Here is a 19,941-nt window from a genome sequence, read left to right on the forward strand (position 1 = left end):
AGTAAACTGTTTTAATGTACATGTTCAACTGTGATTTCTCTGCCATAAGAAAAAAAAAAACTAGACTAAACAGCAATTGAATGGAAGAACTTCTAAAACAAAAGTACAGTAGTTTGTATATAAAAATCAACAACACTTTCAACATTTTTATATCCAGCACACATGCAGTGAGGCACAGCCCTGCTCTCATGAAGTGCTCTTGTTTACATGCTGCTTCAGTGTAGAGGGATTGTCTCCAGATCCCTTGAGTGTCCGTTTGTGGGATTTTGTGTGTGTTAATGTCCTTTAGCTTTTGTCTCAGTAGATTGGACCACTTGTTCTGTTTAAAAACATCAGGAAGGCAAATAATTCCAGTAAGTAGTGTCTGACATTCATGTTACCATTCTGAAGGGTCACCACCCACCTTAAAATAACCAAAGGTTTGACAAGTTTAACATTTTTATTTTACTTTTTACTGTGCTTTTAAATATTATCATTAGAGATGATACTACTGAGATAAGACGATCATTAGAGATGGCAAGTCAGATTAATCTTTAATCTATAAATGATTTTAATACTCACTCATTAATCTGCTCTATGTAGTCCAAGAAGGGTAATGTTTTGATTGGAGGATATCCTTTTGCCATGTGAAGAATGAAATGTCTCCCATGCCTGATCTTCTGCCTTGCGTTTCTGCTCACCTTGCATAGTGGATTTTTACCCAAGAAATGCCCATGGAAGCTTTGAAAAGTTTCTCTGCAAAAAAGGTAAAAAACACAAAATATCCATTAACAGTCCCTATAAGAACAATGCAAAATTCATGCTAATCAATGCTAATACTAAAAAAAAAAAAAAAAAAAAAAAAAATCTGAGATTTTAATAATCTGGCTAATATTAATAAGCCGATTACCATTTTCAGACTGCCAAAAATTAAGCAGGTCCAAAACTGAAAAAATGACCATTATTAAATAAAATAATAATAAATATGTAAATATTGAAAATATTAAATAAATAAATAAATAAATAAAAATCAGTTGTTAGTGAGGTACCACAGCATAATAAGAGTTTGAAAAATGGATGCATTGTAAGTATTGTTAAATAACCCATGTAGATGACAGCTGAATGCAAAAACAGAAAAATGACAATAGAGGAAATGAGAGTATGCACAATTAAAAATTCAACTGATACAGTGCAGATATATGTGCTTACCATAATCAAAATCACTTTGTGGAGAGCAGGCTGAGTGCTGGGGGAATTTTATACAAATAATCGCTCTAATTCAGTTTTGAAGAACTGCGATCTGTACTTGGAGTTCTTCTCTGACTTTGGCAAGAATTAGACAGTTTCAGTTCATTTATATTGTTTATTTATTTTAGTTAGTTCATTTTCAGTTAACGCATTTTCACATTGACTCTTCATGGTCAGTTCAGAAACCCTGCTAGCAGTTGGAGTGGTGGGAGAAGACACTTTGCGTGTCTGGATGATTGTCTGCATGTGGGTTGCTTGGTATGAGATGCTGGAGGAACAGACTTTTATGTGATCCTTCCTGTCCGTGCTCTGTTCTTCAATTGGCTCTTCAGTCTTCAAATCCTCACTTTTGAGAGTTTGTACAAGATCCTCTGAAGGTAACGATTCCCCTGTAGATCAATCGATACAAACACATTTTAATATATACACACGTATGCATTTAAATATACAGCAAATCTCAAAATAATGCACAGTATAATGTTGTGATGCCTTTCACACTAGAATTTTGGTGCGCACCCGTGTACCAGAGTCTGCCTAAAAAGGGTAATCTGGGGTACGGTTCGTGAGAACTCCGGTATGGTTCGCTGCCGATATGAACGCAATCGCACTAAATTGTGGAAGAGAACAGCTGTTGATAACACGTGATTCGATAAAACTGTTTGTGTAACGGTTCTCACCGGTTTGTAACGGTTTCCTGACAAGCGTGACTGACACACAACAAAGCAGATTGAATGTTCATCTCGTTTGAGCTCGCCTTCAGCAGAAATGAACCAAGAGCACCCTACATTCACTTGTATAACTTAAAGTGATTTCATTTTGATTTTCAGTGTTTTATTTAGACAACATTGTAGTAATGAAAATAATTACTGACATCTGTGGCCGGTTTCATAAACTATTTAGACTTCTCTAAGTTAAGGCTGGAATACATACACGACTTAAAATCTGAACAGATTTTAAAACACTAGGCATCATCCACTTGCCAACTTTGAAAAATCATACATTAAATGACCAAGGATCACACACTACCAGACTTTCAAGTCATTACGAACAGAACAAACTCACGCAGAAACACATGCCTTGTTGCTAGAAGCATCGTTGGCAAATGAAAAAGATGTGTTATAAAATAAACTCAAAATATCAAACATGTTTGATATCCTCCGACTGGATGGTGCTAATAAATAAATGAATAAATAAATAAAAAAAATTTTAAAAGTCTGTGACCATACCCTGACTTTTGGCAACTAGTGTCAACCTTTAGTCATCTAATTAATTCTAATTAAATCGAATTAATTTCTTTAAGACTGGTCATAACTTTAAGTAACTGATACAACTGATTACACCATAAACTGCTAGTTTTTTTAATTGAATTTTTAAATTAATGTGCTTATTTAAATGTCAAAATTATCCAATAAGTCTTTCATATCAGCATTATAACATTAAATTCATATAACAATATTACATATTACTTGCCATTTCCACAGTAATGATCCATTTCTTTTAGTTTGTTGAAATGAAGTGAAACTGGGTGACTAGCATCTACACCCACAGACATCTCTGGATCTTGCTGCATGCTGGCACTGCACCAAAACTCAGACTCGCCTGTGTCTTCCTGCTTAACCTGTACTGGGTCTTCCTGCTTCACCTGTACTGGGTCTTCCTGCTTCACCTGTACGATGTCCACACTGAAAGAGGATGAATCTGGGAGAGGAAAATATATATATAAAGATTCTCCTTAAAGTACATATACTATATTAAATCTATCATCCAAGCCAACCAACGTGGAGACACAACCGCATTTAAATACAGGAGTGAATCCCATAAATTATCATTCTGTGTGTGTATGGAACATGACTCACTCCCAAAGTTAAATTGCAGTTTGTTCTACAATTTTTACTAAATATCATGTTTGCAATTGTGCTCATATTTGTGAAAACAACCCTCTTTCTTGTAATATTGGTTAATTATATCATATGTTATAATATAAATATCAAGATCTTATACAAGTACTTTTTTTGCAATTATATCTTGAATTTTGTGGGCATTTGTATTAATTTTGGTAACATTTTTGACAATTCCTTGTTTTCTGACTTGGCACAACAGTAACCAAGTAAATTATGTTAGAAATAAGTTATTGATTTCATTTTCATTTGAAGCAGGAAGTTTTACATCCAAACAAATAAATCAGACAATGCAACAGCAATTTAGCAATATCCCGACAGTTGTGGTCTTGACCGGTCTAGAAGTAAAATATGAGTCCTTTTAGTCTGAGACCAAGACAAGACCTTCAAAAAATGGTCTTAATTCCGGTCTCGAGTACTACAACACTACTGATATGTGTTTGTTAATGACATATTTAACTAGCTGTTCAGCTCCGTTCCATACAAACTGTACAGAATTTTTGTAAATGCGGTTGTCACCACATTAATTTGAGAGTTAAATACTGTACTGTGTACAGAACAGGACTGAGCAGTAGAAGGTGAATTTAACTGTAGTGTGTACATGGCCAGTGCTTGTTGCAGAAATCAAATGATATACACTACCGTTCAAAAGTTTGTGGTCAGTAAGATTTTCAGTAAGAAACATGTTTCTTGATCATCAAATCATCATATTAGAATGATTTCTGAAGGATCATGTGACACTGAAGACTGGAGTAATGATGCTGAAAATTCAGCTTTGATCACAGGAATAAATTACACTTTACTGTATAGTGACATAGAAAACAGCTGTTTTAAATTGGAATAATATTTCACAATATTACTGTTTTTGTTTGTATTTTTAATCAAATAAATGCAGGCTTGGTGAGCAGAAGATACTTCTTTTAAAACATTAAAAAAATCTTACTGACCCCAAACTTTAGAACAGTAGTGTATATAAAACAAAAATACATACACACACATATATATATATATATATATATATATATATATATATATATATATATATATATATATATATATATATATATATATATATAGCCAGACAGAATAATATTTACTTACCATTTCCATCACAATCTTCTTGCACTTGCTCAAGTTTAAGTAAAACTGAGCTCCAAGGACCAAAACCCTCAGACTTCATCTCCTGCCCTTTGCTAGAACAGAAGATCACATGCTCTCTGAAGAAACTGATAATAGTTACATATATACATACACACACAATACAAAATCAGATGAAACGCTGTGGGAGCAAATGCTTTGTAACTTTGTATTATATGGTTTGCTTCGCTGGTTTAAAATTAAATTATGAAACTTCCCCACAGACTCCTCCGAAAAGCATGAACACGCACAGCCAGAGCAGAACACCACAATGAAAACATCGTCAGATTATCATGCAATGCAAAATGAAATCGCGCATTTCCCTTGCTTATGACGCCATACACAATAGCTAGAAGGATGTTCATTTAAAAAAGGCTCAATAATGAAGGAAGACCATTTTGATACAAAGACAAACATGACATTTCACTCACCGGTCGGAAATATTAGTCGAAACTGGTGGTGGTGGTGGTTTGGGGAGTTCATGCACCAAGGCTGTGGATGCTGCAGTTTTCTCGTAACTTTGAAAACATAAGAGTTCAGTTTTGCACCGCAGCTGCTGTCAGTGTTGGGCTCATTCGTAAAGGGAATAAACACTTAAGTTTAACAGTTCAAAAAAGTAACATACTCCACCAAAAACAAATCAAACAATATATTACCTATCCAAAAGAAAAACTGCAAGCATCGCGTCAGTTTTCAGTCCCTTTGAGTCCCGCAGTTGTCTCCAGCGTGGAAAAGCAACGCCGATGTTCACTCTGGTTTGAGCCCTTTGATGGTCCAGACGTTTTTTCGTCGTAGCCGTTTGTAGGACTGTTTTTCTTTTCTTACTTCGTTTTCCTGTGCCAGGCGTTGTTGGTTGAGGAAAAACTGCAAAAAGTGGCTGCTGTTTATCTGCCATTCTGGTTCAGTGACCGCACCGTAAACAATATAAGATGCTACTCTGCTCTACTCTGCCTCCTGGCTGCGCGAGCAGGGTGCGCAGAAGTTTACACAGGTGGACAGGCGGGTAGGACGTGTCATCATTACCTGCGGACCGCATAAACTGGTCGAACATTTTATCGTCCTGAGACTTTCGCGTAAGACTTTAATATTTAGAAACTTTAATGTTTTAAAACGTTGTTCATTGATTACTATCAGGATGTGAAGAGACTGTCAGCCTATTAAAACAAAAACTGTCTGAAAACAAAATAGTGTTCACAATCCGCCTATATGTGTTCATCTTTGTTAAAGGGTTAGATCACCCAAAAATGAAAATTCTGTCACCCTCATGTTGTTCCACACCCGTAAGACCTTCATTCATCTTCGGAACACAAATTAAGATATTTTTGATGAAATCCGGCTCCATTGCAAGCAATAGTACATCTTCTCTCAAGGTCCATAAAGGTACTAAAGACATATTTAAAACAGTTCATGTGAGTACAGTGGTTCAACCTTAATATTATAAAGCGACAAGAATACTTTTTGTGCGGCAAAAATAAATAAATAAATAAAAAATAAAAATAACGACTTTTCAACAATATCTTGCGATAGCAGATTTCAAAACACTGCTTCAGATCACTATATTGTAGAAAAGTCGTAATTTTGATTTTTGTCACACAAAAAGTATTATCGTTGCTTTATAATATTAAAGGTGCCCTAGAATCAGAATTTGAATTTACCTCGGCATAGATGAATAACAAGAGTTCAGTACATGGAAAAGACATACAGTGAGTTTCAAACTCCATTGTTTCCTCCTTCTTATGTAAATCTCATTTGTTTAAAAGACTTCCGGAAAACACTCAGATCTCAACATAACACCAACTGTTATGTAACAGTCGGGATCATTAATATGTATGACCCCAATATTTGCATAATGTCAGCCCATTCGACGCCTTAGACAAGGAAAGGCAGTATTAACGTCTGGGTGTGCACAGCTGAATCATCAGACTAGGTAAGCAAGCAAGAACAACAGCGAAAAATGGCAGATGGAGCAATAATAACTGACATGATCCATGATATCATGATATTTTTAGTGATATTTGTAAATTGTCTTTCTAAATGTTTCGTTAGCATGTTGCTAATGTACTGTTAAATGTGGTTAAATTTACCATCGTTTCTTACTGTATTCACGGAGGCAAGAGTCGTTGCTATTTTCATTTTTAAACACTTGCAGTCTGTATAATTCATAAACGCAACTTCATTCTTTATAAATCTCTCCTACAGTGTAGAATTAGACGTTAGCCACAGACTACTCACATAATTCGAAGCATGCATGCAGCATGCATGACGAACATCTTGTAAAGATCCATTTGAGGGTCATATTAGCTGTGTGAACTTTGTAAATGCAATGTATAGTCGAGAGCTCGTGGGGCAGAGGAAACGCATCTCTTAAAGGGGTCATGCTGAAACAAATCAGTGCATAGTTAATGATGCCCCAAAATAGGCAGTTAAAAAAAATTAATTAAAAAAAATCTATGGGGTATTTTGAGCTGAAACTTCACAGACACATTCAGGGGACACCTTAGACTTATATTACATCTTGTAAAAAAACAATCTAGGGCACCTTTAAGGTAGAACCACTGTACTCACATGAACTGTTTTAAATATGTCTTTAGTAGCTTTCTGGATCTTGAGAGAGGGAGTACCATTGTCGTCAATGCAGGCCTCACTGAGCCATCAGATTTCAACTAAAATATCTTAATTTGTGTTCTGAAGATGAACGAAGTTCACACAGGTGTGGAACAGCATGAAGGTGAGTAATTAATGACAATTTTCATTTTTGGGTGAACTAACCCAAACTACATAAAGAGTATAAACTATCTAGAAAATCATCTTGATAAGATAAGCGTTTTTATTTTTTCATAGAGACAGAGCGACACGAGTCATAATCTTAAAACCACGCCCACCGGGGGAAACCAATCCAACAGTCTCCATTGATTTTATATAGCATGAGGCTGCCTCTTTGTCATTTCTGGTTTAAAACAAAAAACAGAACAATGTCTAAAAGCTGCTGTGTGACAAGATGTACAGCAAACAAGCCAAAAAACTCAGAACTAAGTTTTTATAAGCTGTAGACCTGCTAGGAGCTGCATGATGCCCAGGATGCCCGAGAGGCGTTTCAAAGATGGCCGCCGAGTGAAATGACTTGTCTTAGGGACTTTGCTACAACATGCCCTAATGATTAGAAATGTTCTGATTATTTGTTATTGTTCAGTAAAACTTTGAAAACATACAGCTTCATTAGTTAACATGTTAATTCATTAGTACTAAACTGACAATAAAAATACTTAAAGTATTAATTATTATTAATGTTAATTTCTTAGTTACTATTTAATAACATTACTAAAATCAAAATAACTTATTTAAAAGGACCTGAGATAAAACTAACAATGATCAGTTGTGTTTCTAAACTAACATTATCAAAAAATAACACTTTCTGTAACAAATGTAGCTACTGCTCAATCTTAGTTAATGCATTAAATAGAGTAAAGTGTTATCTGTTTTTCTTTATAGCCTAATTCTTTTGAATTTTAATCTGTTTGAAAATTTCAGTCAGAGTTGTGTGTTTTAGTACAAAAAGAGTTCTTAAACCTGTTAAACTATGACAAAAATTGTTTTGCAACTTATTTTATTATCGTGATAATACCGTATACCGTGATAAAAGCTTCATCAATTAACCGCAACATGATATCGAAATTTGATACCGTCACATGCCTAGTTTAAGAACACAAAAGTGGATACAGGCAGTGAGACAGAGCACAACGGGTCAAATTACTATAAGAAATACATTAGAGAGGAACAGTGACAGGTGAAATAATTCTTTGACATGGTTAAAAATAATTAATGTTTTTTTTTCCCTTTGTTTGTTTTGCATAACCTGTCGCCGATTATGTTCCCCTCCAGTGTAGTTCTTATAATAATATGACCCGTTGTGCTCCATCTCACTGCCTGCATCCAATTTTGTATCCTTAAACATTTGTTTTTTGGGGGTCGACAGTTTATAAAAACTTAGTTCTGGGTTTTTTAGCTTGTTTGCTGTACACCTTGTCACACAGCAGCTTTTAGACATTGTTCTATTTTTTGTAATAAGTCAGAAATCACAAGGAGGCAGCCAAACCCAATACAAAGTCAATGGAGATGGTTCGATTGTTTTCCCTCCAGTGGGCGTGTTTCAGATTATACTAAATGAGCTCTGTCTCTATTGGATATTCAAGTAAGTTTGTGAACACCAAACTAATAGTGCCTCCCATAATCTCAAACACAACAGACCCTTCTCTGTGATGACACGTTTTAATGGTCATCAGCATCGTAAATCCTGCAAATATTTTATTATTTTAATTATGTATTTATAAAACTATACTTTGTATTATATTACCTTTGCATCAAGGCTGTAACCATAGGTGCATCCCAATTTGCATACTTATGCACTATTCTAGTATTCCATAGAGTTCTAGTATTATATTTGGAGTTCTAGTATTCTACATAGAGCAGCCAGTCAAGCAATGAGGTTTCTTTACAAATATAAATTAAGAAAGTATATTTAATTATTCAGTAAAACAAGGTTATTGTGAATATTATCGTTACTTGTTCATCATTGTGTCAGTGTTTTATTCGCTGACTTTAGCTAGCTTTTTTTGCATGCTATTTAGTACAATGTAATGCCTCGTTTCCACTGAGCGGTACGGTACGGTTCGGTTCGGTACGGTACGCATTTTTTTCCGTTTCCATTATCAAAAGTTGTGAATGGTACCCTAATTCCGAACCGTACCGTACCACTTTTTTGGGACCCTTTCGTTGGGGTACCAAGCACAACAGTACCGTACCAAAAGGGTGGAGCTACACTCTGCAGAACGTTGATTGGTTGACAGAGAATCGTCACTTGCGCGTGCTACAAGGGGAATGACAACACAAGAGGCGCCACACACACACACATGTGGTTCAGACAATGCGTGCATTAATTATCTTCACTTCATGTAGGCTATATAACAAAACATAATATAAAACACAACCCTGCCTCTTTTCGTTTTTATTTAAAAAATATGAAACCTATTAATGTGTGATTCAGGCAATATGTGCATATGTGCTCTGATTATCTTCACTGTATGTAGCCTATAATAAAATTACATGAAATAAGACAAAACAACCTTCTCTTTTTGTTAAACGTCAGTTTTAATTATCAATAATAACCATTATAAATAAAATATGAGAAGCTATAGGCTACAATAAGAAATAAAGACAAACAAACAGAGCAAACAATTCAGTCAAACGTACAGCGCACTAACGGTAAAGTTAAATAAATATAAAGTTATAAAACTTCATTTTCCCCTCGGCCAAAACGATTTGCCCGGGAACAAATTATAAATTCATGAGACCAAAGATTGCCCATTATACACAAGATGAATGATATCTTGTTTTTAACCATTACAGAGACATCAGAGCCAGCGGCGAATGTCAGAAGGATTAGCCGAGGTACAGCTGCTCTCGGCTGGGTACATGAGCACCGAGCGCCCGGTGATCGCCTGGATCTCACAACTCCGACAACGTCAGATCAAATTTTCAAATAGGCGCTATCTTTATAAATTAACCACAGATTTGAGATTTAAACAACTACATTCTCGCCTGAAAAACTTTTAAAACAACATTTCATGACACAGTAAAATAGTTTTTAAATTACGCGGGTTTTCTCCTCCGCTTGCTGGTATACGCTGCGGCATGGACGTCTGAACTTTGCAATCTTGGTATTCTGAAACGCCGAATGCAAAACTCGTCTTCTTTTTGTGACAGACAGCCTCAAGCCGAGAAGCAAGAACAAGATCTGCTGTAGTATGTCCTCCATTGTTGTTTACTATATCGTTTTCTTCTTCGCGCGAGAATGACGTCGATCACTATTTTCCGGCTACACCACGCCTATACGCCAAGGGTACTGTTTGCGGTGGAAACGCAAGCCTGATCAAGGTGTACCACTCCGAACCGTACCGAACTGTACCGAACCGAACCGTACCGCTCAGTGGAAACGAGGCATAAGAGTACTGAAGCAGCTAGCTAACGGTAAATAGCTACGCTGTTCAAGGCGTTTAATCTGACAGCGAGATAGCGTTAGCAGACGTTTTTCTCCCCATTTGCAGAGTCAGGGTGCATCTCAATCAGCTCCCTACCTAGTTCAGTAGTCAGAACACTGATTAGGGAGTCGGCCATTTTACGGGCAGAATCCTTCCAGGGCACTGAAATGTTCGCTCCCTAAAAAGTCCCACAATGCACTGTGAAAAGCAGGGAGCATCGATGCTCACTATGGTCCACCTTTATATAACTGTGCAACAGCATGTCACTGCTTAGGTACCCCTGTCCAACCTACTGCAATCCCAAACACTAACTCGGTCACAAAATCTAAATATGTAAATGCAATTATGTGTTCAAAATGGAGGTCAAAGATAGTGTTGGAGTTGCCATCATTCAGAAAGACTTTACTAATTATTTGCCCTCCTACATTATGTAAACAGATGGTGGCATGTACACTTCATCTAGATATGAATAATGTCAATCTACCTGATGAACGATGTGAAGATGTGAGGTTACGCCGTGGGCCAAAGTGAAGCACAGATGACTGAGGGGCCAGTGGAGAGAAAGCCTCTTGCTCAGGGTCAGCAAGCACTGCGGCACTGGCTGTAGATTGATCTCCCACTTCCTTACTTTCAATGTCTCCCAAATCCTTTTAAACAAACCGCATGACAATAAATTACAAATTAGCTGTGCAAACAAAGTCATTAAGCTCTAGACTTGATGGTTATGATATTAGCAAACTGAGGTTACTAGTTATGCCTTTGCATATGGTAATGATTTTACAAAATATATTGCTAACTAGCATTAGCTATTATGCCTTTTACAAGATAGGTGCGGTGCTTTACAACAAAGACTATAGGTATAGAAAGACTGTTCACTCCTATTACTTATGAATGGGAGAAACTGCAACATGCAATATGGCGGAATACGTCCCGCCCTCTAATGAGCCAATCGCTGATTGATAAAGTCATTGCCTGCGTCTCAATGTGCATACTATCCATCCTAAATAGTATGTCACACTAGTAATATTCAATACTATTTAGGGTGGATAGTATGCACATTGGGATGCAGGGATTGTGTCACTGCAGCTGCCGTTAGAAGCTCCGGTTCCCATAGAAACCAGAGACTGGAGTGGAGGGAAATGAGGTGGACAAGATAGTGAAACAAGCATCCAAATATCGACATCCACATACCCTTGAGTAAATCAGAAATGAAAGGTTTAATTGAAGTAGCTGTCTGAAAGATGAGGCGAGAGAGATGGGATAAAAGAAACAAAAAGGCGACATTTGTAAAATATACATAAACAAATTGGCAATGTAAGAACTGCTTACGGTAATAGAAAGGATGATACAGTTATATCTCCATTGAGAATAGGACACACTACTCTTAAAGTGATAGTTCACCCAAACATTAAAATTATCCCATGATTTACTCACCCTCAAGCAATCTGAGGTGTATATGACTTTCTTCTTTCAGACAAACACAATCAGGGATATATTTAAAAATATCCTTAGTCCGTCAAGGTTTATAATGGTTGTGAATGGGGGCCACGTTTTAAAGCAAACAAAAACTGCATCCATCTATAAACAAAGTAATCCATACCCCCTTTAAAGGGACTTTGTATCAAGGGAAATAAACCAATATTTTGTTATATAACCTTGAATAACTTGTTGTGCTATAGTCTTTGCTTGATATCGTCGCCCGACACTCCATACCAGTAGGTGGCGGAATATGCGCCATAAGCTGGTTTGCCATAAGACTGCACATGCGCATTGACTGGTCTAGCCTATTATAATAAAGCTTTTTAAGACTATTTGAGCATGAGAAACAACATTTATAAGACAGTTCAAATCAGATTTTATTGTTGATTTGAAATATGTTATTTAATTGTGAGTTCGGCAAGCAGTTTTTTTAGATATCAGAATTCCCCCAAATATAGGACTTGGTTTGCCCGGAGGCGTCGCAAATATGGCCGCCGCGTGAACAGACTTTCCATGAAAGGGACTTAGTTTACAACAACTTATACACATCACGTTGCTTCTCGTTATTGAAATCGTTAGAAAATGTAAAAAAGCAAGAATTACCCTGCACACTTTACGTTGTCGTGGAGTTGCATTTCTGGCGGATCTGTGACCATAATAACGTCTCCCGCCGGCCGAAACCATTGTTGCGTGCACCGAAGGAACCGCATCAGCTCGGAGCCTCACTTGGTTCTTGCTTCGGCATCCCATGTTGACCTCCATTATATCGCCGGGACGATAATCCTCCGGTTTGAAGTGAACGCTACACACCACCGCGTTTTTCGAAGCAGATGCAGAACTGAAGTCCCGTCTCTTAGTCTGCACAAAACGCACCCAGGCACCGAAGATAGAGCAGTTTTTTTTCTTGTTAGGGAACCTGTGGACTCGATGTCCTGACAGGCTGGAGTTTGTGCACCCTCCACAAACACAATAATTGACCATGATGTTGATGAATTGAAATACAAAATCTACTGAAAACACACGGACTCACGACCGCTCTGAATGCAAACCTACTCTGCTTTGAGCCAAACTTCATATACAGACAATGAATGTAGCGTTAATCACAACAGGTTACACATGCTTTCGCCGTGAGGGTAATTCATGGAAAAACTGGCATAACGCACAGATCACTTTTGCTCCACGTTTGACACAGGCATGCAGTGCGAAAGTGAGGGTGCGCGAAACTCATGAGATCCACACTGCAGAACACTAGATCAAACCCCTCCCTTTACAAATATCCCTTAACCCACCGACTCCGCCCCCTGGATCTAAACCTTCCCATCCCCACCCCCTAGATCTGGATCCAACTCCTCCCACTTTACATATCCCTAAACCAGGGGAACGTTGATCCTGGAGGGCCATGGTCCTGCAGAGTTAAAGGAACACTCCTCTTTTTTTGAAAATAGGCTCATTTTCCAACTCCCCTAGACTTAAACAGTTCAGTTTTACCGTTTTCAAATCCATTCAGCCAATCTCCAGGTCTGGCGGTACCACTTTTAGCATAGCTTAGCATAGTTCATTGAATCTGATGAGACCGTTAACATCTCGCTCAGAAAAAAATGACCAAAGAGTTTTGATATTTTTCCTATTTAAAACTTGACTCTTCTGTAGTTACATCATGTACTAAGACCGACGGAAAATGAAAAGTTGTGATTTTCTAGGTGATATGGCTAGGTACTATACTCTCATTCCGGCATAATAATCAAGGAACTTTGGTGCTGTACCCGTTTGCACAGGGAGTGTGCCTTGCAACCATGGAGACATTTGTGAGAGAGGCTGCGTAATATCATTGCACCTGCTGCATCCATTGTACGGCAGCAAAGTTCCTTGATTATTACGCCGGAATGAGAGTATAGTTTCTAGCCATATTGAGTGAAATGCTAAGTAGGCAAATGCTTTTGTCATGCGCATTTCGTCAGTAAAGCCGGTTCCCTGATTACCGCTAAATCGCCATCACCTGCTTTCATATGGAGCGCCATTTAATAGACAGAGCCGTAGATCCCTGATAAGCCACGCAATATTGCGTTCAATATCGACGGCGATTCATATCGATATTGAACACGATATTGCGTGGCTTATCAGTGAACTACGGCTCTGTCTAATTAATGACGCTCCATTTGAAAGCAGGAGATGGTGATTTAGTGGTAATCAGGGAACCAGCTTTACTGACGAAATGCGCATGACAAAAGCATTCGATATATCGCCCAGCCCTAATGCTAATGGTCTAATCAGATTCAATGAACTATGCTAAGCTATGCTAAAAGTGCTACCGCCAGACACTGAGACCGGCTGAATGTATTTGAAAACGGTAAAACTCAACTGTTTAACTCTAGGGGAGTTGGAAAATGAGCCTATTTTCAAAAAAAAGTGGAGTGTTCGTTTTAAGCTCCACCCTGGAAAAAAACACTCACTTACCTGTAACTTCAGTAATCCTGAAGACCTTGATTAGCTTCTGGTGTGTTTAATTAGGGTTGGAGATAAACTCTGCAGGACAATGGCCCTCCAGGATAAATGTTCCCCACCCCTGCCCTAAACCTACCCATCTCCGCCCCCTGCCCAAAACCTATCGATCTCCACCTCCTGGATCTGGATCCAACTCCTCCCACTTTACATATCCCTTAAACTACCCGACTCCGCCCCCTGGATCTCATGTGTTCTGCAGTGAGGGGCTACTGGAACTTATTGTCATTTGTTTGCGGAAAAAGCAGCATTTAAGATTCATAGCGGCAGATTCAAGCACTTGTATTTATGAACTTGTGATTGTGCTGTAAAAAATATAAAAGAAAAGCAATGTATTTGTGAGAAAGTAGGCTATTCTAAAAGTGTGCAAATTGCATTGCATAAACATATTACTTTACGGATGTGCAAAATTTGTCCATGACATCACGTTTTTTGCTATACGAATGTGTTTTGCACCATATTCACAGCAACAACTGGCATCACCCGAGCACATTAATGCCGCGTTCCAGGCAACGTGTTTTTACAACCTTCTTCAGTCAAACCCGTGACTTCCCACCCGTGAACTCGTACTAGATCGATGTACTCCCAGTTACGGGTTCTGACGTCATATAGCCCGCGAAACAACAATGGCAGTCCCTACGGATGCGGTGTTTATGCAAGTGCACGGTAAAATAAAAGGTATAACAGCTTCTCTTGCCTTATGCACCGTTTTCCTCTTCTGTTTCCCTCAAATAAGCAAGGAGTAAGCACCTTTGGCGGTAGAAATAATTGATAATATTAATAGCATAAGCCCCATACGGTCAGCCATGCTGGTTTGTTTACACTTTTACGCAATTTGGCGTGACTTTCCTGGAACGCTACAAAGTCGTGCATCGTGGTTTGAAGCCATGACTTACGGTCACGGGCTCAAAAACCTGCCTGGCACGCAGCATAATGATTGATGGGCAAAGCCATAAACAGAGGGGCGTTTTTGAGAGTGTTACCTGATTTGCCCACGTCAGAGTGTGGGTAGGGTTTAGGGGTGGGGTCAGGTGAAAGGGATCATTTTCATTGCAAGATATATAAACATCTTACTCGCATGGCCTCCACATGGTCACATGGTTCTGCAGAGATGGGTGGAGTATATAACCTCCAGCTCCTCCTCTCTGGAGCTACTGTGGGCCTGATGGGTGGAGCTGCATCCTCCAGTCACACCCTAACTCCACTCATAACCCATCTCTCCACCCATTAAACAGGTTAAGCTCCACCCTTGAGCTCCAGAGAGGTGAAGCTGGAGGTCACTTTGCTCTGAAGCAAGCACTACTTTAACAAACCAGCGCTGTCAACTCATATTATAGCATAGTGTGCATTGATTATTACATCAACGACATTTACAGTATCATTATAGTCTGGAGAGTGATGGGGAGGCAACATTAATATTAACATAAATGTTTTTCTTGTATTTAACCCTCAGGTATTCCATACTTATTGGTCACACTCATACTCCTTGGTGGTCAAATGTGACCATACACCTTAATTATTTTTTAATTAAATGTTCTATATTTTAGTTCAATAATATTTATTTAATATTTCGAGGAGATCTTTTGTTAAATACTATTTGCGCAATAATTATGGTCCATTATTGACCACTTAAAATCATATTTTTCCCAATATTTTTATTATTTATATTACAATTAGTGTAGTATTTAAAGGGTAAGTTCACCCAAAAATGAAAATAATGTCATTATTACTCACCCTCATGCTGTTCTACAGCCGTAAGACCTTCATTCATCTTCAGAACACAAATTAAGATATTGTTGATTAAATCCAATGGCTCGGTGAGGCCTGCATTGAGAGCAAAGCCATTCAAACTCTCAAGGTCCATAAGGGTAATTTTAAACAGTTCATGTGAGTTCAGTGATTCTATCTTAATGTTATAAAGTGACAAGACTAATTTTTGTGCGCCAAAAAAACTAAATAATGACTTTTCAACAATAACTAGTGAAACAATAACTTGCGTAGCAAGTCAACCCCGTTGTTTTTGTTTTGTTTTTTGGGGGTGTGGGGGATGCTCTTATGCGAAAGAGTCCCAGGACTTTAATATAAATAAGATATTATCACTAACATGCAGACAGAAATGTAAAAAAAAAATTATAGGAATGATAAAACTTCTTTTCAACACAGTCTACATTTGAATTCGACCGATTCGACTCTTGCTTTGGAATTTCAGAATGACCACAGCATCATTTCAGCTGCGATGAGTCCGAAGATTATTCCAGTTATGAATTAATTATTCTGTCTTTTTTTTAAATGCACATTTTATTCCTAATAAATTTACTGTACGTTTCTTCTCTAAATATTTTTCCATCACGTTTTATGTGCAGTTTATTTCGTTGAATAAAGTGTATCCACCCCAACGAGTGTACGACTTACATTTATTCACATCTTGTGCATTATCTTAAAATGTGCAGACATTGATGTTTTTTCAGAAAACTAATATGATCCATTTAAAATTCTGTACTACTTACCAGGGGCGATTCTAGGATTTTGATTTTAGGGGGGCTCAGCCCCCAATAAGGGTATGATTAAAAAAATATTATTTGACTGACTGTTGCCAGTGCCCAAGGATGTCGACCGGAAGTTGAAGTCGGCTGCGTGCCGCCATCTTGTAGCAGAACTTCACTTGCGTTAGCATCCCATTGACTCCCATTCATTTTGGCGTCACTTTGACAGCGAATAACTTTACATCTGAGGCGTTTAAAGACTCCATTTGTCCATAATTTATTTCTAAACATACACGACAATGTATAAAGGGCTCCATTACCTTCTATGTTACATTATGGCCCCGTAGAAACAGTTTTTGTAAAAATAGGCTAACGATTGCGTCATAACCACTCGACTCTCTGTCGCACAGTAGAGAAATTACCGTACAGACAGGAGGAGAAGCTCGCAGGCAATAGTATGCATTAACTTAATATGGCGTACTGGCGTTACATTTTAAAATATTATACAAAATAATTAATCAGAATACTTACTCCTGCTCACTCACGCCAAAGAACTCCCCGCTCAAGCTCGCCGTCTCTGCAAGATTAACGATGGCAGTTTGGCAGCCATCTACAATGAAATATTTTAGTTTTTTAGCTTTTTAGCCTTTATAATCAACAATACAGTTGGATATTCATAAAGTCACCCCATGAAAATTGATGTCATTTTAAGTATTTTAACTAACCAGCTAATATTCATTAAGAATATAGACAAACCATGTATTAATGTAATTGTCTATTGGCAATATGATTAATCTGTTCTATATTTATTTCTATTTATTAAAAATAACAACATGAATTATCAATTCAAATCTAGTATAAATAGTATAAATCAAGAAAATCAAAAATCCCTTTACTCTACACTTATTTATGTATCATGACACTCCTCCTGATTCATTATTACTTAATACAAAACTATATTTAATAATACAAAACAAAATAACTCCACATTCTCTCTCTGGGCCATCTAGTGCTTTCAGACAATGATGTGTGTCATTTCTGTGCATGGCTGCATAATGTAATGTCAAAATACATTATAATATGTCTGTAATTGTAAAAAGTAAATTAAAATAAATCATGATCGTTTTCTGAATCTAAAGTATGTTTTCATGGGTGTTAATCACTTCATTTTTGTAGGGATAAAAAACAACTATCACACAAGTGCTGAAGGTGAACGCAGCGAAACGTATTGGTATTGGATGAGAAACCGAGCCGTCCCGTGTGCTCCCAATGCTCCAGTAACAATACATTATGTAAACTGCAATGCATTTATGACAAAGAACTGCACCGATGCAGATGTAATATCATAGCATTAGCAATCTATCAATAAATGCACGCACACACGACACACACCTTGTGCTCTCTGATGTTCGCTCTGCTCGGCGCCCCTGCAGATTAAAAAATGCGCTAAATCCAAGCAGACTCAGATAAGGGGAGGAGCCGAAACTTGACGCAGCTTGCCGCCGTTTCAAATTAGTTTTTTTAAAGGGGACTGAAGCGATCAAAAATTTATTAATCAAATATATTTTTTTAGGGGGGCTGGGCAGAAGTTTAGGGGGGCTGAAGCCCCCCTAAAAAAGGCCTAGTGACGCCCCTGCTACTTACATTACTGCATGCATCAGTTTTCAGAAAGCAAACTGGTCAAATACAATAGATCATCGCTAAGACATGGCATTGACCATTTTATGGTCAATTTATTAAGATTCTTAATGATTTTCAGTATATTTAACATATACAGACTATAGAAAGTTATTAACAACATTATTTCTATTATACTTCATTTTTCTGAACATGTACACAGGTTCTGTCTCGCGCACAGACGCGCGTGCGAGCCTTTGAAAGTATTTAGCTGCAGAAAGACGCGTTCGGCGTGTGCGCTGCGCACTATCTAGTGGACTTTTGTTTTCAGCACTCAATTCACTCTGTTGTACGGCATGGGCTGTTGTACAGTACACACACATTGTCCGTGCCATCTAAAAAATTGGGCTGCACGTGGATGGGTAGTGCAGTCGTCCGCGAACACTCCTAACGACGAAAATTTCACGATGCGGACGGTGCGCGGATGCCCTAAGCTTTACGAATCGAATCAGTGGATCGGAGCACCAAAGTCACGTGACTTCAGCAGTTTAGCCGTTTGATAGAACATCCGAATAACTAATACAAAACAAAAGATTCATAAAGCTCAGAAGCGTCATGAAGCAGTGTTTTGAAATCGGCCCTTACATATTTTGGAGAGTCGTTATGTATTTATATAAAAGTATTCTTGTCGCTTTATAATATGAAGGTAGAACCACTGAACTCACATGAAATGTTTAAAATAGCCTATGTTTTTAGTACCTTTTATGGACCTTGAGAGTTACAATGGCTTTGCTCTCTATAGAGGCCACTGAGCCATTGGATTTAATCAAAAATATCTTAATTTGTGTTCCGAAGATGTAGGGAAAAATAATAATTTTCATTTGTAATGCCATTGTTTACCCACTAGGTGCCTGTATGGCTCTTTAATAATAAATATGTATCTACTAGTCTAGTTCAGTGTTAATTTTGGAAGCCATTTTTGATTTAGACTTTATCTTCAGACGAAAATGCCCCTTAGTCTTAGTCACATTTTATTCATTTTAGTCTTTCATATTTTAGTCTAGTTTTAGTCGACGAAAAGTCATCACATTTTTGTCAAGTCTTAGTCATTACTTTTAGTCAAACTACAGTTACCAACATTAATTTATTTTGATAGCTATTTTATATGTAGTCTTTAGACAAAATAGTCATTATAATTTTTTTTTTTGTTTTATTAATAAGTTTAATTTCACCAGTTTGATGCAGTAATTTGGCTCATTCAGAATCAGTTCTCGGTTGTTGATTAGTGAACTGCTCGGATCGACCGAGTATGATTCGTGATCGATTCATTCAGATCGGTTCAAGCGATTCATTGAAAAGATCCGAGTTATAAGAACGAGTTGGTGACAAATCGGTCGTCACGAATACAAAGATGACATTTTAATTTTTATTAAAAGGTAAGAATTATTAGTTTACAGTTAGCGAAAATAATATTTAGTTGCAGTTAAAATTATGACACAGTGGCAATATATATTAAAATAGCGTATGCTTCAAAAAATTAACGTTACATTACTTTGAAGGGCAAAA

The 19,941-nt window shown here is 37.5% G+C and overlaps 1 protein-coding gene across 1 annotated transcript; it reads right to left on the reverse strand.

Annotated features, from left to right (window-relative positions):
• Window positions 1-12,956, reverse strand: LOC137025003 (uncharacterized). Its single transcript, XM_067393008.1, has 9 exons — window positions 12,380-12,956; window positions 10,782-10,944; window positions 4,919-5,126; window positions 4,694-4,780; window positions 4,227-4,318; window positions 2,698-2,925; window positions 1,189-1,616; window positions 562-735; window positions 1-319 (listed from the first exon to the last, which is right to left on the reverse strand). Exons 1-7 carry the CDS (start codon window positions 12,755-12,757, stop codon window positions 1,330-1,332), a joined length of 1,443 nt encoding a protein of 480 aa, XP_067249109.1. The 5' UTR covers window positions 12,758-12,956; the 3' UTR covers window positions 1-319; window positions 562-735; window positions 1,189-1,329.
• Window positions 12,957-19,941: the final 6,985 nt, after the last annotated feature.

Source organism: Chanodichthys erythropterus, chromosome 2, assembly GCF_024489055.1.
Source record: "Chanodichthys erythropterus isolate Z2021 chromosome 2, ASM2448905v1, whole genome shotgun sequence".
In the NCBI taxonomy this organism is placed as follows: Eukaryota; Metazoa; Chordata; class Actinopteri; order Cypriniformes; family Xenocyprididae; genus Chanodichthys; species Chanodichthys erythropterus.